Source organism: Megalobrama amblycephala, linkage group LG6, assembly GCF_018812025.1.
Source record: "Megalobrama amblycephala isolate DHTTF-2021 linkage group LG6, ASM1881202v1, whole genome shotgun sequence".
Classification (NCBI taxonomy): domain Eukaryota; kingdom Metazoa; phylum Chordata; class Actinopteri; order Cypriniformes; family Xenocyprididae; genus Megalobrama; species Megalobrama amblycephala.
Window position 1 is genome coordinate 10830147 of NC_063049.1, and position 21345 is coordinate 10851491.

At 36.5% G+C, this 21345-nt stretch overlaps 1 protein-coding gene across 6 annotated transcripts in view; it reads left to right on the top strand.

Annotated features, from left to right (window-relative positions):
• The window catches only part of fmnl2a (formin-like 2a), a 114667-nt gene that overhangs the window by 34093 nt on the left and 59229 nt on the right, over positions 1-21345 (top strand). For all 6 annotated transcript variants that reach the window (XM_048192924.1, XM_048192928.1, XM_048192926.1 and 3 more), the window contains exons 2-3: positions 14085-14168; positions 16883-16963. In XM_048192924.1, the coding sequence (XP_048048881.1) occupies positions 14085-14168; positions 16883-16963 (165 nt within the window). The remainder of the gene's footprint in view (positions 1-14084; positions 14169-16882; positions 16964-21345) is intronic.

The following is a 21345-nucleotide window of genomic DNA, read 5'->3' on the forward strand; positions in this document are numbered from 1 at the left end:
ACAGCGCTGTGCGCTAAAACTATTTTAAAAGCCATTGTATGGAAGTAAGATGAAAAGAAAATACCATCTAAACTTTTCTGAACACAGTCAGTTCTCCTCAGCTATACATTCATATAACCCCCCGCCCCCAAATGTATCACGATTCATTTAGCATCTCAACCGACTTGAATCGTCACATATTTTAATCGATTTTCAACCGGTTCCAGATGCATCGTTACATCCCTAGTCGGCGTATATTTATATTAAAATAGATCAGTGGACTTGCAAGTATGACGTCATCTAGCGACATTTAGCGACCAGCTTTAGCTACTTTTATTAATGACAGAATTGTCATTTTTGGGTGAACTAACCCTTTAATGTACTAAGGAAACATGGAAAAGGACAACAATGCAAAGCTGAACAGGCAGAGGTGAACGAACAGCGCTGAAACGGTCTTTCGTGACATTTGAATTGCTGTAATGCTATCTCATGCATAATGCAGATCAGTGATTGGATTAAAAGAGAATTGATTCTTATGAATAATGCAGAGAAAAGCTCAGAAACTGATGACGTAGACACATACTCTCCAGCTACGGCAGCCAATCACCACTCCGAAATTAACACATACACTCCGAAAACTGAAAAAAAGAAGAAAAATAATAACCACTTTTCCCTTAATGATAAACACGAGTGCTATCATTATTTTCATTGATGTACAAGGTGTACATATGTGTTAATATCTCCAAAAATGTGTTTTAGGGTTTCATGACACTTTATTAAAGATATTTTTTAAAAACTTGATTGCTGTTCTGTCACCAAAATACATTTTCAACTTATTAATCATAACTACTTGCCATATAAATAAATGGAAATGAAATATTGATTTGAAGGCCATTTTTATGTGAACTATAGTGATACAAGTGATATAAAAGACATTAAATTAGCACAGGTTTATAAGAAAAAAGTAGATTATACAGTTTGACTGCAGAATGACCAATCAGAATCAAATATTTCAGAGAGACATGTGATAATAATATATAATCTGGAAAGAGAATAAGAGAGAGAGAAACAAATTGGCTGCTCACTACCATAGTCCTGTTTAGTTTTGGGTGGAAAAGAGAATAAATCAGCTTAACTGTACAGTATTTAAAGGATTACACTCTGATAACCCATCACAGATCGGCCACTGTTTTAACATGAATCTTGTGTAATCTTCTTAGGGTAGTAGACACTGAGCACAAGATTCTTAAAATGGATAATAATAAGGACCGACAGGTTTTATTTGATTTTGTTCATTAATCAGTCAAGGTTTTGGCTTTATCACCTTTTAATTTGCAGTAGCATATTACTGAATTACTCCCACTATTTCTTTTCTGACTCATTATTGAGGGATAGTTCAACCTAAAATAAATATTGTCATCATTTACTCTCTATCATCATGTTGTTCCTAAACCTTATGACTTTCTTTCTTCTGTGGAACAAAAAATAATTTATTTTGAGAATTTATTTTGGTTACACTTTATTTTTTTTGTGATTGTTGCGGGCAAAAATCCTTGATTTTGTGGCACGTTTTCTTAAAAAATGCGATGGAATATACGGGATATTTTTGCAATTTTATGCGATGAAATTGCGGGAACTTGCAAAAACTGCGGTTTGATGAAAAAGAGAAAAAAAGGTGATTCCCCCAACACCCTGTTCTCACTAGGCTACTACCTTAATGTAAAGAGTCATTTCTTATTACTTCCTATGATAAGCAAGCAAACTAAATCACAGAATATTTAAGTTCTCATTCTGCTTTATTTCAGACCTTAATTAACACATGGCTCAAACTTACAAAACATTGAGTCAAACAAGTTTGCGCGGTCTTTTGCGCTTATTTTTGTTGGCAAATGAGAATGATTTGCATGCTTCATCATGGTTTCACCCTGGTTTCACCGTGGGGTTTGCAGATGATGTTCACGTCTCGTAATTACGTCACTTCATAAGGTTCCCATGGCAATAGGGGGAAAAATAATGGCGCTTTACTTGTGTGAAGTAAAGGCAACATTTTTCAACTTTCTGCTAAGATATATGTGACTTTTTTGCAACGAAAATACAGGGATTATGAAATCATGCTAGCCCCACATATTTTGCTTGCTGAAATCGGCAATTTATGCGGCGAAAGTGAGGCGTATTTGAAAAAATGCGACCCCCGCATAAATATGCGGACTTTGTCTGATTATGCATTAAATCAGGCGATCGCATAATCGCGTTTTTCTGGAGGGACTGCCTTGTAATTATGCTTAATTTACTGTTATTACTAAAGTAAGTACATGTAATAACGTGTAACTACGGCACTGTAAAATAAAGTGTTACCTATATTTTTTTATTTTTTTGTCCAAACAATGGAAGTTAATGGATTCCAAAGTTGTTTGGTTCACAATGGTTCATAATGACAGAATTTTAAAAACTGTTCATTTTTAAGTATCAAACCTGTTAAGAATGATATATAAACCTTAAACCTGTAAAGAATGATATATGAAATAATAGTTAGGAATGGAATGGTTATGGAATAAGTTTTCATATGTTTTTTTTTATTCCATTTTTTATTTTTTTTTGGTTGCACTGTCGCCTCACAGCAAGGTTGTCTCCGGTTTGTTGTCAGTTGTTTCTGTGTGGAGTTTGCATGCTCTCCCTGTGTCTGCATGGGTTTCCTCTGGGTGCTCTAGTTTACCCCACAATCCAAAAACATGCAGTATAGGTGAATTGGGCATGATAAATTGTCCGTAGGTGTGAATGCGTGTGTGCATCCCAAGCCATAATGGGGAGGGTTGGGGAAAGACCTGGCAACTTTCTCAGAAAAAGTCATTGCCAAAAAAATTATCTCGCATATGGCAAGAGATGGCCATAGAATCACCAAGAGTCGGATACGACTGAAATGGTAATAGATAGATCATATTTGATACATCAGGCTTTTATGGTATAGTATGGTCATATAGTAGATCATTTATCATATAGTATGATATAGTGATGATATGGAGCTCATACTCGAGGAGGAAAAAAATCCTTGATTTTATTGTCAAAGTAAGCAATTAACTTTAAGTTTTGATCATGTTGATTCCTTAGTCTTTTGTGCATCAAATACAGTATGATTCAGTAAGCTTTATAGTGCTAAAAATGCAACATTTCCATTTTCAAGATGGTAACTACACCCCTCACATACAACGTGATCATGAGTTCATGTTATGAGCATGTTTGCAAATAATAATTGCATAAGATAGTGTGCAGTATTCAGTAGTAAGCTAGATGTCCATTGTCTGTGTTTGGGGTGCAGTGGACAGTGGGGGTCTGAGATTACACTACTAATCCGCTAGCAGACGGAGGACACCTGCATAGACCCGCAGAATCATCCGGATTACGGAAACATGTTGCGCTAATTAGGGGATGACACTCACCACCTGGTTAAATCTGCGAGGAGCCATTTGGTGGGGGACGGACAGAAAGACAGAGAGGGAGAAGACAGAAAAAGAGACATTTTCCTGAGTGATGTATCAGCTGTTTGCAATCGCTGACTTCCCTGCTGACAGATTCTGAGTTCGCTCTTCCTACAGATGTTACTGATACATACAGTAACAATTGTTGACTAGTTTGTGTCTTTGCAGTAGACTAAAACATTCAAAATCTTGATGAGAAACAATCAAGTGTTTATGCAGGAATGAGCAGCTCTTTGCTGTGAGCCATTAATCTGTAAGGAGGGATATCGTTTATTTAAGCCTGTAAAGAGCTGAAGCTCTTTCGTACCAGACGGCAACTTTCTGTGACACATTCTTGATGCACCGACCAATTTCTTCCAAAAAATATAGACGAAACAGATTAAAAATGAGCTTTTTTTATAATATCATAATATAATATCAGTGACTTTTAGTTGTCCCATTTAGTCATTAATTGTTAATTAATTTTAGTTTAGATTTGCCACTAATTGCCTTAAAACTAAAAGTTTTGATGTCAAAAACCTTGCATATTTACAAAACATTGCCAACTAGTTTGTCCTCTGAAGCTTGCATTGCATGTCGTCTTATATATGTGGTGATATTTATTTCTGTCAGAAACATTGTTTCTGTCACTTTTAATCTGCAGCCCAGACTCGTGGGGTATTTGGTCCAATGGAAGAGACAGTCTGGACGCCACTAGACACAGGAAAATATGAGAAGGAGTGATCACATGCCTTACTGAGAGGAAACAGCAGAGATATTTGAGTCTGTGTGAGAGAACTGCTCTCTTCCCCTTTTTATGATGCTGTGATGAGAATCTCTTCAAACCCATTTGATTGTTGACAAATCCATTGTGAATCTGATACAAGAAAGGAAAATTTAAACTACTGTTTAGATGTAATGAGACACAGGCACACACACACTTTATTACTCTGAAATGAAAATTCTGTTATTAATTACTCACCCTCATGTCGTTCTACACCCGTAAGACCTTCGTTCATCTTCAGAACACAAATTAAGACATTTTTGATGAAATCTGAGACGTTTTTTTATATCAAGGTACAGAGAAATAGTAAAGACATTGTTAAAATAGTCAATGTGACTACAGTGGTTCAACCTTAATGTTATGAAGCGACAAGAATACTTTTTGTGCGCAAAAACAAAACAAAAATAATGACTTAATTCAACAATTTTTCCTCTTCCATGTCAGTCTGTTACGCAGTTGGCTCAGTGAACGCAGTTCCGTGTTCTATGTCAGAACGCCGGCTCAGTATTGGTCGACGCTGAACACATGAGCACCACGACGTATGTGTGTGATGCTGACGCAGGAGCCGGCCAATAATGAGTCAGCTTTCTGACATAGAACACGGAAGCTCTGCACTGCGTTCACTGCCCTCAGTCCTATGTAAGTTCTGGTGATTGTGACACTTTGTTTCTGGATGAGTAAAATCATGATTTGTTAGTGTACTACACATAGACCAGAGATCAGGTGTAAACTGGGACTAAGAATAGCAGTAATTCTTAGTTAGAAAACTTCATGCTGTGCTATAAGGCTTATTTATCCTCTTTGTCTATCCTATTATGACTCATATAATGACATGCTAGAGAGTCAGCCCCCTTTCTTCAGGAAAATCACACGTGGTTTATTCTAGCAAGTCAAATCCTAGAATATGACAGGCACTTCATCTCATTTAATTATCTTCCCTCTTTATTTGGAACCTGCTGGGTACAAACTATATATGATCATTCATGACAAATCAAGGCATACATTAGTGCAAAGACAGCTTCACATTATGGAACACGAGTAGCCTACAAAACAAAAAGCTAAAAATAGTAAAACTAATATTATAAAATAAGTTCGAACTCTACATTCTGTTTGGATGAGCCAAATTGAAAGCGGTAAAAAACACATATCAGCTGGATTTTGTAAGTTCTTTTTGTAAGTTGTGGTGTAGATCAGCAACCATAAACAACGAAGCTAAACACCCCTGAATAACATGTTCTTTCTTAGCTTGCTCGGTAAAAAAATTCTACCTACTTCAAAACATAAGTTCTGTTGCTGTTTTAAATTATTAAGTATAATCAAATTGGCTGTAAAAGTCATTTCAACATTTTCCAGTTAAATTATATTAAATTGACTTAAAGAAGTTGAGTCGCATATAACTTAAACCATGAAGTTGAAATGAGTTTGGAAAAACAGATGTGGCCATGACTTTTTTTTTAACAGTGTATTTGGGACTTTTTGCATTTCTTTATGCCAGTCCTGCCCACTGATAACTGCACAGATATCTATCATAGTTTAAACTGCATAGCAAAGTGACACATTGTCTACAGCTGAATGGCGCATTGCTTCAATTCAACTTTTTTCGTTCTGCTCATGTCTTTTAGAGCAACTCTTACACACCATCAAGAGAACCACGAAGCGATGATGATGATATCACCCTCTTTTATTCATGCTCATGCTCTGGTAGTTTTGAGAGAGCTGTGTTTAGTGGTGTTTGGGTCAGGGCGGGGTGGATGTGTAGGTGCTTATTTGGATTTTCGAGCGGTCAGGATGTTTAAGATCAACCCAGAGGAGCCATTCAAACACAGGTGATCAAAGTACTGCCTGAACCCCACTGCCAGGGTCAAACTGACCATTACTGGGTGAAGACGTCAGTAACCTAACCAAGCAGTCGTTCCTGGAAATTTCTTTCTCAAATGAGTGAATTTTCCATCTTAGAAACATATTCTTTGGTGGCAAAGCATTATAAAGTCTGGTCCACATTGCAGCTTATTCTGTTCAAGACTGTCATGTAATATAACTAACCGTATTTATCTTGTTTAGGGGCAGATCATTTCAAAATCATCAATACTCAGATGATAGACTATTCAGCAAAATTTGTAGTTCTAATTCTACTAGTAATGGTGCACCAGTTAATCCAAACGATCCTACAGACAACAGTAACAAAAAAAAACAAAAAAAAAAAACCTTCTAAAAGGAACTTCTAAAAGGAATTGGTGGTTTGAGCCCAGCTCTTGTTTTAGTGTGTAATATGCATCAGACGGTCAGTGAGCGGTCTGTGGGCGGTCTGTCTGAGACTACCTCTGCCTGGCTTTACTTGTCTAATTATCCATCTGCAGACCTTAGAGGCTTCTACATTTGGAAATATAATTAACCATATCACATATAACAAGAAATCTAGCCTGTCTGGATATGTTGTTTCACCAAGAATCTTACATTGTGTGTCTCTAAAACATTAAAGATAGATCAAGGTGTTACTCTTGTGTGGGTTGGGTTAGGTTGGGTTGGGTTGGGTTAGGTTGTTTTGTATCTAAAACTTGAACTTGGCATGAACTGGCATGACTGATCAGCTCTGAGCACACATGAATTTATTCAGCATATGGCTTTGCCTATCAAATATTGGTCTGTAGATCCTTATTTCATTTGTCAGACATCTGGCCTTGCAGATTAGATTTAGGTTTCTCTGTTGTCATGGCAATATCATATTACACAGCCTTCATCATCATGTCTGTCCACAAGCACAGAACCAGAAACTTTCTTTTGCTGTTCAGATAGAGATAAGTGGAAGATCTCTTCCATTTAAATATAGAATAACAGCGCTTGTAAAAATACAAATGTAAAAAATTCTTTAGTTAAGTACATTGCATATATCCCCTTGTGGGAAATAAGTGTGCTTAATTGTATTGAATGTGCACTTATTGTACTGCAAAATCTTAAAAAGTATGTTTTTAAAATACCAAATCTTCCTTAGCAACTGTTTCCATCCACTGTATTATCAGAAAAGCTTTTGCTCTAAAAAAAAAAAAGAAGAAGAAGAAGAAAAAAGCTCAATATTTGTATGTGGCATGTATGACGCTGTTAGCTTTCCAATATACTAATGCCAAACTCTATTGCAATCAATCGTGAGTTAAATTGTTCACTGTAAAGTTCAGTTTACTTAAAAGCGTTTTGGAAAAACGATTGCCTTATTTTTAGCAAAGCAAACTTGTAGCCTAGGAAAGAAAATGGGTTAGGGTTAAGTGAGTAATCATCTAAGAGTAAAAACATCAAACTCTTCCTGAGTAAATTAAGTAACAAATATCAAGTTTAATATATCAATTTCGGTTAATATACTCTAGATTTTTTTACTAATGTTACATAATGAATATGGTAATCTTACTATTAAATAAGTAAGATTACCATATTCATTCATTTTAATTAGCATGGTTGTATTTTTACTGCAAACATATTATTATTCTTAACATGGAATTAATCTTCCGTTTTAAGCCATGGAGACTTGTGCAATCAGTTTACAAAGTTGTTTTTTTTTTTAAGTAAACTGAACTTGTTTTAGTACAACTAGTACAGAAGGTAGTCAACATAAGTTTGAAATTGCTGCACTAGAGTGTTTCAAATCAGTCACTTTTGTTTTGTTTCAGTTAGGATGCTGCCAAGCAGTTCAATTTACATTTTAGAAAAGATAATATATTAACTTCATATTAATTCTTTCACCACCAGCGTTTTTATAAAAAAAAAAGTTCCCAGCCACTGCCAACATTTGATGGCCCCAGCATGATCATTTTCACAAAAGTTTCATGTTGTATGAATATCTGAACATACAATATATTGAAAGAAAGAACAGAAAAAGTGATTCTAGCTTCATGCATTCATTTTTATCAACACTTGAATGTGATTAAGCTTCGTAAAAAAGCAACATTTTGAACAAAACACTGAGAAAATTTCATGAACAGATGCAGTAGATCGAGTCCATCAACACCCCCAAAGCTTCACATTCCTATACCTCGTCCTAGGTCGACATTTCATTCAGTAACATTAGGCAATTTTGATTTATGTGCTGTTTAATTTTTGATGATCACGTTATTTTACACGTGCATAAGCAATGCTTCTATCGCTTGTTTTTGCTATTCTGTGCTCTTTTGTGGCTCTACCATTGGAGAAAGTGTAATGCTACCATGGATCACGTGTGCCTTGATAACCAATCACATTACAGCTTTGACCTCATTGAATTTTGTTCAGAGTTGTGCAACAGATGATCACATACCACAGAAATTAATGAGAAGTGCCATAAACTGATTCATACCTGTTTGGCTCGTTTTCACACACGGCTTCGACGACGGCCGGGGTCGGATTATGGATTCGTAAAGCCTCGTTTTGACATCTCCTCGTGCAATATCATGTCGCGACTTCAAAACGCTTCTTACCGGAGTGCCCGATTTGTAAACGAACGTACTTTGGACTTTCCGGCTCTACGCGTTTCGCTTTTTTGGCCACAACCAAGCTTGCTCGGTAGCTCGGCCGATACAGAGTTGGACTTACGACGAGGTGTCAATTCCTTCACCCCCTCCCCCGCCTGGGTACGAATCCCGCGAAAGGCGACTGACTAGTGCAAAAAAAAAAAAGAGAGTGATCTAAATGATCTGAAAAACGGTACACGATCGCGGACGCTTCTTAGGTCACGTTTGCTTTTGTTAACGTCATCGGGTAGGTTTAGGCGTAGCGTCGGTGGGACGTTATTTTAAAACGAAACGGAGCGCAAATGTCAAATCGAGAACCGCGGCGATTCGTCTAAAAAGCAACGTCATAAAAACGTACCGCATTCACCCTATTATCTGCTCCGGCAAAAAAAAAAGAAAAAAGGAACACGCTTTTGCCGCCGCTCAGTGGACATTTCGCATCGAAACTGCGCGATATGTACTAACTGGTACGTATTTCGCGACTCGCGAAAACGTGCCCACGGGTACGTTTTCGTCATGAGACCAGGTTGCTAAAAATAGATCAATCCAAAATGAAAGTTTAAGAGCAAACATGTTAGCCGATGGGCTGTCAGTTCATTAAAGCTATTTCCTCACAAAAGCAGTTAATTCAGCGTAGTGAAGCCTCTCCTCCATTGACATCCATTAAAAAAATGGCCTCTTGTCTCCTTCCCTGCGTACTGCAGCGTTAGCAGGTGTTACACTTTTCTCAGGTAAGGATGCATGCTTGCCTTCAAGTAGCTTTGTTCAGAAGAGGCGTAATAGTGCCCCTACCGTATAACAGTGAAAACTTGGATTTCCGGAAAATTCCGTCAATGGCGGGGAAGCGATGTGTCATAAATGATGGAAAATTTCATCAATGGCGGGAAAAGAGTTAAAGAAGTACTGTTGAGAAAAATGTTCAAAATCATTATGACGGATTGCTTTTGTGTCTATAGATCACATTTTAAGTGTTGGGTTTCCCTCTGGCCAACAGCTGCTGTGATGAGGCTAGAAAACACAACATAGCCGTCCGCTTTAAAGAGGCTCTCTGTGTGCGCAGCACTGCTCTGGAAATCTACAGAGAAAAACAACAAGAGCAGCCCAGGACTATACTCACAGATAAATAGTATGGCTCCTGTACCATAGGTTTTTCCAAATTAAGATGCAATTTAACTCTCTGGATTTGTTTTCCCATCAGCACACAGTTGGAGAGGGAATCATCTGTTTGTGTTTGGGCGGGTGGTGTACATTTCGCTCTGAAGGGTGGGGTACGGATGGGGCTCTGGTGACTGCAGTGTTTTGGGGGAGTTCCATGCAGCAGATGTGTGAAAGTAGGGCAGATGTAAAGGACAGCTCTTGTGTAAGAGGTGGAGGTCTGATCTCAGCACATGCTTGCAGTTTGAGCACACACATGTGCAGATGGGCTGTATGTTTGAGAATAAACATCTCCACATGGAAACGCAGTCCAGCAAGTTATACGCTATTGAAAAAAACAAAGCTAACAGCTCCTTGGTAAAATTGTTGAAAATTATTTTGGATGATCTTAGATATGATTATGGGCAACACCCACTTTTTAAAAGGCCTTGGCTCTGGAACTATATACCCCTTTCATTTTCATAGAGAGAAAATAACCCTTCATAAAACAGTAATAAACCATCTACTAAACCAAACTTATCCCAACTTATTATTTTTGAGGCTGATGAACTTAAGCTTTTGGAAGCGAGTTTAAGCAGACTAAATGATTGAAAAAGTCCTGCATACTGTATGTTGTTCACAATAAGATCAATAACATGCATTTAGAAAATAGATGTGAAAAAATAGGGTGAACTTTCATTTCATGCCAACTTTAACATTGAGTGAACTACTCGTCTCATTGACGTGGTTGAATCAGGAATTCTAGAATAACATTTAATACATTTTATATACAATTGTCTCTATGTGTTTAAGCAGTATATGAAGTTTATTGAAAATCATTCAAACATATACAAATATATAAGCAGTCATGGGATTGGGCGGTCACTGTTGAGCTTTGTTACCATGATCATCATTTAATTGTGGTAACTTTCTGATTGGTTTATATCTGTTCAGGATTATGGGTAGTGTAGTTCTTCACCAGGAATTTGGTAATTAAACATGAAATGATATTAACAAAACAATATCGAATCACTGTGACTTGTGGCTTCGGAAACATATATCATTGATTAACAACTGTCTTGAAAATTTTATACGTTATCACTGTAATCTTAATCATTCTAATTGTCAAATTAAACCACAGCCAGATCCATGATCCAAGTTTTTCGACATTTAAAATTTACACTCAGTTACAATCAGATTGTTGTGTGTTTGTGGTTTTTAACTGCTATTTTCTTCTTATTTTTATACTTGAGAAAAAAAATGTAAAAAATATTATTTATTTGTTTATGATTTTTCTTAAAATAAAACTTAAGAGGAATTCAAATTCTTGAAAAGAATGTTCTTAAAATATAAATTCTCAATGATAATATATATATATATATATATATATATATATATATATATATATATATTAGGGCTGTCAATGTTAACACGTTAACGCATGCGATTAATTTAAAATCCTTAACGCGTTAAATGTAATTTAATGCAATTTAACGCAAATACATTACTGAAGCATGTGAAATTGCGTCATTAACGAAATTTTACGTGACACAGTTAGATGATCTTAAAAGTCCATGGTGATTACGTCAGAGATGGCAGAGAGAATAGAGACTTTTTCATTCCACTGTCTGTTTCGCTTTAAAACACAAACTCTCTGTCATATTGTCATTTTATCTGAAGAGCGCGAGCCCTCCCGCATCACGCTGTTCCTGTTTGAACGGAACGTCGAAATCCCACCGCTGTGTTGATTTCTCAGCTGGATAAAGTGTTTCACTAAAGTTTTGACGGATGAGGATTACAATCAAAGTAAGGACGATTGCATTGACGTACAGGAGTCGTACATTAAGCACGCGTGAGTCTGTTATATTGATGCTCAAACAAATGTATGAGTGCTCTCTCTCGACGCACTGATCGCACATTGTATTTATGCACAGACACATTTCAGAACATTCACGTTGTTTTCACACACATTCAGGATAATGTTTGGACTTGTCTTGTGTATGTTGCTGTGTACTTTAGTATATATGCAGGTCAAGGCAGTTGGTTTAGGTTAGGGATGGGCATATCGATATGAAGTATCGATATATCGATACTGACGTTGAGTATCGAAAGTATCGATACTCAAATAAAAATATCGATACTAAGGTGTTTTTTTTTTACCAGTGATTTTGATTAATTAACAATAAATTTAATGCATACAATATGCATTGAATTGGACAAATAACCTATGTTAGCGAATAATTGTGTAGTAGAAGTATTTTCCTGCTCATCTGAACACATGCAAATGCTGCAAGTCAGAACCAATCAATCACAGAGAGCGTTCGCTCACTGCCGACACTACATTCAAACGGCTGCATGCATTTAACATTGTAAGAAACCATTGATGCTTTTGGGAAACGCAGCCCTGAACAATGCTTAACAGCAGACAGAACAACATAATATGTTTGAGTTATTTCACAACAAACAAAATTAAATAGTAGCCTACATAGTTTTTGCAATTACATTTATTTAAATTGAACATTAAAAGTTTGTTTTGAAGTATTTGTAGATTTCCATGGTTACCACTACAAATAAACATTTTAACCATGTGTAAACAAAAATATAATCTAATAAATTGCAATTAAGGCGTATTGAATGTTAAAATACCTTTCAAATATAATGTTAAGTGGGTACCATTACCCATTTTACTCAAAGTAATTCAATAATTTAAGGACTTAAGTTATTAATTATTTAATAACTTAAATTCAGATTAGAGGTATCGTATCGGTATCGATATCGGCGATTTTGGCCTTGAAAGTAGCGGTATCGTATCGAAAACAAAATAAGTGGTATCGCCCATCCCTAGTTTAGGTTTTTTTGGCATCCCCATGTGGTCCTGTTCAGTATCGCAACTTAACTTGACTAAAATGTAAACAAGCTCTTTGCTGTTGCACATATACTATACACTGTGAATTCTGAAACGTTTTTTGCTGTGATTTTTTAATGTGTGCTTTGGTTTACATAAATGCATGAATTATATGGACTCATTTGGTTATTTGGTGTCCTTTTGGAGTCTGCAAGTGTACTTTTTTGGAAAGTTTACCGCCTAAATTTACCTTGAAAAAAGCTTAAAAATACAGTTTTGTGAGAATCACACTTCAGTCTGACGGTTTGCTTTGTTGGAAATAGGCAATGATAGCAAAATGGACATGTTAAACAAGACAAATGGTGTATGCTTAATTTCACGATAAGTGTGTGATTAATCGCGATTAATCGCACAAAGGGTGCGTGATTAATCGCAATTAAAAATTTTAATCTATTGACAGCCCTAATATATATATATATATATATATATAATTTAAAAAATTAAAATGGCAAAACGTGCAATGTATAATACATATAACTACTACAATATTGTAATCATATAATCTAGCCGCAGCTGAAACAGCCTCTGCCATCCGTTCCACTTCCATATGTGCACATCTCTTACTTTCCTTCATGACATATTATAATTATCAAGCCTCCCAAGGAGAACTTTCTTCATTGCAGTAATTTTCTCAGTGAGAAACTCCAGGTCTTGTCCAGTGAAGCTTCTTCTTTTATTTTCTTTTCCTCCATGTCACATTAACCAAATGTATTCCAGTTTCCAATGTTATTAAACTAACACATCTCACAGCCTTTACGTTTGAATGAGGGGAGGCTTGATACTTGTCACTTGTCAGTATTGAATTTGTTGTAGTACAGTTCATTTTTTTTACTTTCTTTATCATTCACTACATTTTATTCTATGAATATTCTTAACTTTTTTCTTCAAAAGACTTAAAAACCAGCCACTGATCACTTTTTCTTTCTGCACTACTGGCACTTCTTCAGTTGAGTAGCTCTCGCTGTCTGTAGAGGAAGAAGATGCTGGCACAGACATATAGCCCCATGTGTCTCCTCTTCTGCTGAACCAGCGCATTTTACAGAGTCATTTTTTTTACTAATACAGACACACAGCCGTGGAAGTGAGTTTGTTATGAATGGGGTGAATTTATTTGTAAGGGGTCAGATAAACACATATTATTTAACTTCAACCCATTTTTAAAACTGTACTGCATGAAAAGCACTCTTGTGATGTGTCTGTGAGATGTGCATTGCTATAAGACATGTCTTAATCATTATTATTATTTTTTTGTCTTTTTTTTTTCCTAGTAAAAATATATAAACACTCTTGTTTGTCTGATAGCAGTGGAAGTTACATGACTTCAACTAACTTTACTCATTCTGTGTGTCTTTATGCAGAACTCAATGAACTTGCCTCCAGACAAAGCAAGATTACTACGGCAGTACGACAACGAGAAGAAATGGGAACTCATTTGTGACCAGGTAATACAGTACATGCTTTCTTTCTCTTACCTCCTCCATTCTCCCAGTCAATCTAATGAAAGTCATTGGGGTCCAAAACAACAGACAATTATTTCAAAATATCTTCTTTTGTGCACATAGAAGAAAAAATGGTTATACAGATTTGGAACAACATGAGTAAATGATGACAGAATTTTAATTTATGGACTTTAACATGGTGCCAGACTCTGGTGATGTTGTTTACCATGGAATTCCACCGGTCCCAGTTATGTATTTTAGATTTTACCATGCATTTAAGTGAGACAAGTGTGGGCAATCTGTGCTACAGTGAGTCATTGTTTGTTCATCAGGTGACCTTGTGTCACTGCAGACATAACATATGGTATTTATCTTGTCCTCATGAAGACAACACAATTTGTCTGGCTGTTGTTGTTGTGCTTTTTTCATCCTCATTGTTAATACTCATCCCATCCAACCACAGGCCATCATGTGAACCCACTGATAATCTTTTATATCAGAGGACACTGCCTTGTTGAGGTCAAATGAGCTGTCATGTTAACCAATTTACAACTACTACAAACAGTAGCAATACATTTCACATTTAATTTAATTTAAAAAACTTCATTCTGTATGATTAAAATCTGTTTTCCTAATGCGGACCAAAACAGTTCCCAACAAGGACAAGGATTTCGGATGTTGCCATCTTTGTGACATTCTGTCCCCATAATAACGTAGGGTATACCTGAACCACACACACATTGGCCACATGTTAAATGTCAATTGCTGAATTTAGAACCGCGTACTAGTATACTACTCATACTACTTTTACCATGTCTATGGCAGAAATAGTAAAAGTAGTATGCTAGTAAGTGGTTCCGAATTCAGCAAATGTGATATCTGTGGCTGATGTGTTGTGTGTGTGCGGGAGCCTTGTGTTGTTTTGAGCAGAACTAGGTCTCTTCCTCTTTCCTGTTATGCGCTGCTGTTGATTGGCTGTTGCCAAGGACAACATCCAAATGAGTCAGAGAACTGTATACACATTTGATTTAGAATATAATAAAATTATTAGTATGAGTAAGTATTATACATTAATGATTAAGGTTATGCTTTATTTCGATAGTCCACTTTCGACCTAACTAATAGTTACTTTGCAACTACATGTCAACTAACTCTCATTGATTCTTATTGAAAATCTCTCCCACAAACTGTTTTTAACTGAATACTTTGTTTAGCCAGCTTGTTCATTGCAAAATTAGCAATTAGATGAAACCACTCAAGTCAGATGGATTACTTTTATGATGAACTTTTTGAAGCTTGAAAGTTTTGATGAAATGGACTTTCCATTTCCAAGGGAGGGACAGAAATCTCTCAGGCTTTATTAAAACATCTTACCGTGCATTCACACCGCCGCCGGCGAGAGCGTCAACATTCGCCTTCCTGTCACTTTGACGCTCTCGCCGCCGGCGAGACAAAAGATAACAACAAAAAAACAACAAAAGATGTTATGATTTTTCTTATCTTATTATTTTGGAAAAAAAAATTGAGGGTGACTAAATGATGACAAAATTTTAATTTTTGGGTGAACTATCCCTTTAACAAACCATCAACATTATCAACATAAAATTGTTCAGTCAACTTTGTTAAAGGGACAGAAACTATAAATGTATACATGTGAATTACTTTCGATCTTCACATCACCAAAATGTTGACCCAAATAGCTTAAAGGGTTAGTTCACCCAAAAAATTAAAATGATCCCATTATTTACTCACCCTCAAGCCATCCTGGGTGTATATGACTATCTTCTTTTAGAAGAACTCAATCAGAGCTTTATAATGGTAATGAAAGGCACTCCTGGTTTTGAAGTCCAAAAAAGTGCACCCATCCATCATAAAAGTAATCCACACAGCTCCAGGGAGTTAATAAAGGCCTTCTGAAGTGAAGCGATGAGTTTTTGTAAGAAAAATATCCATATTTTATATGTGTATATCCATATCTAGCTTCCAATAGACGGCCTACGCAAATCAACTTATGCCAAAAGAGAATCTTTGACCTGACGCATGGCACATTGATGAACACGGAAGCGCAGAGGATAGAGCGAAACAAAACACAGATCACGAATTAGAAGTCTAAAATGAGAATTTTAAAGACAAATATCGGAGGATTTCGATATAAGTTAAGAGCCCTATTTGTCTGAACTGCGAGAGGCATCTAAGCTTAAGCTACTCCTATATCCTACGTCATACATCACGTCAGAAGTTACTCTTTTGGCGCAAGTCGACTTGTGACAAGTTATTTTAGTTTATAAAGATTTAAATATGGATATTTTTCTTACAAAAATCCATCGCTTCATTTTAGAAGGTCGTTATTAACCCCCTGGAGTTGTATGGATTACTTTTATGATGGATGGATGGATGCTCTTTTTTGGACTTCAAGATCAGTAGTGCCATTCACTACAATTATAAAGCTTGGGAGCAAGTATGTTTTTTAATATAACTCTGATTGTGTGAAAGAAGATAGTCATATATACCTAGTATGGCTTGAGGGTGAGTAAATCATGGGATCATTTTGGGGTGAACTAACCCTTTAAGCTATTTGGGACAACATTTTGGTGATGTGAAGATCGAAAGTAATTCACATGTATTAGTTTCTGTGACTTAAAAAGGATAAACCCACTCCATATTCCTCATACAACTACAGTATTAGCACACAAAATCTCTTTATCTCTCTTTTCCAGGAACGATTCCAGGTGAAGAATCCTCCTCACACGTACATCCACAAGTTACAGAGTTATCTCGACCCGGCCGTGACCAGAAAGGTGAGTTCTGGTCTTATTCCCACAGTGTGATGACCTCAGACACAACAAAGCTCCTGATAACTCAGTTATCTTAGCTACAGTGCTGCCCTTATAGCTACTCTGCAATAGTATGGAGAGGAACAGCAGGCATTCTACTTCCTGCTGGGGTAAAACTTACTTCTTGCTTGGACAAACTTGATTCCTGTGATTGGGATCAAATGTTACACCTTGCTTTACAGCGGATTTCTGGTGCAGGGAAAGTGTCTAGCCTTAAAGGGGTCATAACATGAGAAATCAGAACTCAAAACTTAAAACTTCCTCTTTTTTTGAAAGTGAGCTGTTCTGAACTTTTAAAAACTTTCTGATGTCAGACAGATGTATAAACACATGATGGCCCAAATTGCATGTCAACAACACTTATCTATCATTTAAAAATGTGGCCAAGTGACAGTAAGGCATTAAGGAGCTAACAGGATACGCCTAAACATCAGACCAACTAAAGATTAGAGTGGTCCACAACCTAGACTCTCATAACCAGACTTCTGACTTGCGCCATAAAGACTGGTCAAGATTGCAGTTTATTCTGGCCAAGAACTGCCCACTTAGTCAAGAAGTCTGTCTCACCAACATGTACTGTAAAGTGACCAACCACAGTGTGTTTGTTTATTTGTTTACCAAATAGAACATTCTGATGTATTCAAATAATGGTTACTTCAAATACAGATTTGAACTTGAATCTCATATTTTGGAAAATCCAATGATTATTTCTTGATCAGAAATGCTCATAATATAAACCTGGTTCTTTTAGAGCATGACTTTGGACTTACCAGTCTTGAATGAAATATGCATCAGATGGTAACCTTGCCGTCAGAATCTGAGATCAGCCATATCTTGCACATTGATTGGCTGTGTGTAGCACCTTCTGCTCTGCATATCCTTCTGAAGAATCGTAGCATAAGAAATGAGCACAAAAGAGCTTTCAGTCTGAGCCATTTAAATCAAGTGGACAAAAAAAGAGTCAATGGAGATTTTTAGGAGAGTTGCAACAAACGTCTTAACAGTCACCCTTAGGCTACCTAAGTGTTTATTCAAAGCATTTTGCAGTATTTTCTGGCAAAACACAGCAATCAAGAAGCGGATGCTGTAGTCCCCTTTTCAGTTAATAAACACTGTGACATTTTTTGTAGGCGGAGCTTAGGTGGAGGCAGACCGTTTTCTTATGTAACGATTATTTCTTATGTAATGATCAGGGCTTGACATTAACACCCGCCAATAGATTTCAGCTGTGGCGGGTAAGACAGCCACTCCCACTAGCCACTTTAGTGGGTTGAATATAATTTCAGCCTACAGCCTAATCAAAGGTGGCCAAGCTCGTCGTACCACAAAATTACAATCCAATCATAATTCGTTATCGATTAACTTGCAGTTAGTGAAGGCGGGATAGGCGAAATCGCGCTGAATGACACACAACACAATGGCACACAGTCTTTCTCTCTCTGTTGCGCACGCGATCAGTTCTCCTTGTGCCTAAATAGTCAAATTCACGGACACAGGTGTCAAAATGCCCATCGTGTGGAGTATCTCACATGAATACAGTCGGTTATGGCTTAAGTGGACTTAAACAGGTGGGTAATAACTGGATATGTATCAGTATATTACGTCCATGCATTCAGCTGCCCAATTAAATACCTGTCTGTCATTAATGTTAATCAAACAATAAAAAGATGTTAATATAGGCCTATACATGTTAAATAAACATGTAAAACATGTAAAAAAAGATTATTTTTTATTTATTTATTTATTTATTTATTTTTTGTATTTTGCTAATTTGCTTCTTTGTTCTTTTATATAGCCCAACAAAAATAACTTTCTCATATTAAAATTTCTCATATTAGCCTATGCTCAAATTGCCCACCCCTTGCCCATCTGTACATACCAGCTGATATACAATGTAGTCTTGATTTGGGTGGTCACTCTCCATTTGAAAGTTTGAAAGGGTTTTAAATCTTCTAAATCAAGTAAAATGACTCAAAATCAAGTAATTTAAGTATGCCAAAGTCAACTTTAATCGTATAAAATGTAATTTCCCAACAGCAAAATTGTGGCCAGTGAAAATGCTGATGGCTAGTAACTTTGAAAAACCACTAGTCACAGTGGTTGGTGAGCAAAAAAAGTTAATGTCAAGCCCTGGTAATGATGATCCTTTGAAACCCTTGGAACCAAAATGATATCATGATATTATATTAATGATATTACCTCTTATAAAAAGTTTATAAAAACTATACTATACTAAAAAAAAGAAAAAGAAAAAAAGAAGCAATGAGACAAGAGGAGATGTGAGTGACCAGGAGGGATAATAGACCGGAAATGAATTAAAGACAGATGTGATTAAATATTAAAGGTCAGATATTATTGTTTATGTCTTTCTTGTGGCGTGGACTCTGAAGGTGTTCTTGGGCTGATCTCATGGGCGTTTCACGCCGACGGCTGACATCATGTCCCTGAGCTCATTGAAAGTACAGAACGAGAATAAAAAAAAAAAAATTGGGATGGGATGGGGGATCATTTGAACATGTGGTGAAAGAGAAAAGGAGGACGAAAGGCTTGAGACACACATAAAAAGTAATAGTCAGAGGGAAATGGATAGAAAGTCCCAGTGAACGTAGATGACGAATACAATGAAAGCGAAAAAGAGAAAGAGACAGAGAGTTATGGTTGTACGTTCTGGGTATGGTTCTTTTCTGCAGACTTGAACAATTGTTACTTTGTGTGCGCCGAGAGCTTTACATACGGTGCATTCCACACGCGGCTCTCAGCCAATCGGATCTCAGCAGGAAGAGGGTCATTCCAGAGGGTCCTGAAGAATGTCTGTGCCATTGATTCCAATCCAGGATGACCTCTCTGGAGAACTGCTTTCTTTTTCCCGTTCTCTCTCTCTCACTCTCTCTCTCTCTCTCTCTCTCTCACTCTTGCCGCAGCTGGGAATGCTTAAAGTCGAGGTGGGAGCGTGAGCTCTGCACACACACTGAAAACACACTGCACTCCACATGTGCCAAACACACCCACGCTGGGAACAACACAGCACACACTCCCCTCTTTTTCTCTATACTCACTATTTCTGTTGTTTTTATGCGTCTGTCTCTTTCACTTTGTCACTCTCTGTCCTAATTTGCAGAATATCCATTCTAAATATTATTAAAGATTAGGATTAATGTGTACCAAATCATAGTATAGTACTGTAGTAAGCCAAAAGTGGCAAAGTTTTCTCATTTTTCAAGTTGATTTTTGAAGTGTGATAGTTTGTGGTGGTTGACTTGAAAAGTCACTGTGAAATGGCATTTGCTTCCCATTTTATTTCTGTAATCTGACATATTCTCACATGAAACAGGATATCTGGTGAGAAATAAATGTTGGACGGGACTTGGACATTTTATCCACAAGGAATTGATTGGATGATGAAAATGTGTCTCTATCACAGTTTAAGAGGAACGGTTAAGAAAATAAGAGAGATTGGAAATATAAGTGACAACATGTCATTTCAAGTTAGTCTTGCATTGCTTCAGAGATGTCAATAATATGAAACATTTCATCAAATTCTCCTAAAACCAATAACCAATAACCTCTTTCATTTTATAGCCCTACACTCTTTCAACAATTGCTTTATTAGCATCTATTTTTATTTTTTTTAATTTAAAATTGTATTTTATTATTATTATTATTATTTAAATCTACTTATTTAAAAAAAATAGATAAAAGTGATTCTTAAATAATAAAAAAAAAAAATATATATATATATATATATATAAAATTTAAGATATATATTTGGGTATATGTAACATAGATACAGACATATTCTTTGTAACATCCACCAAACTCAGAACTTGGCACCATAAAAAAAAAAAAAAAAAAAATAGAAAGCACAGTAAATCCCAAATTATTTTAAGGTAATGGGTTTATTTGGTTGTTTTCTCCACTTAGTCTCATAATAGGGTTGAGTCCAAACCGTGGGCCCACTTTTGTTCTCTGTAGCCATGGTTACAGTGGCTTTGTGGCCAACCCAATCACGTGTCAGGTGAAATGCATGTGAAAATGCCATCCAATGAGAGGGACACACTGCTTTTACCAGCTGAATGAGATATGCTGCCAAATCTTAACTCAAAACTGCTGCTGCAGTTCTGAAATGCTAATTAGACGGCAGCCACGCTGATGAGTGGCAGGCCAGGCATTAATAATCAATCTGGTTCACTGATGTCAGACACTGAAATGATTGCATCAAAGGGTGTTAGAGAGGGAATGACGGTGAAAAAGAGGAAGGGATGGAGACAGCAACAGATAGAAGGAGAGAGACATGTAATAAGACACCTAATTTGCATTCTTATACTATGTACTTCAAGTAGGCTATG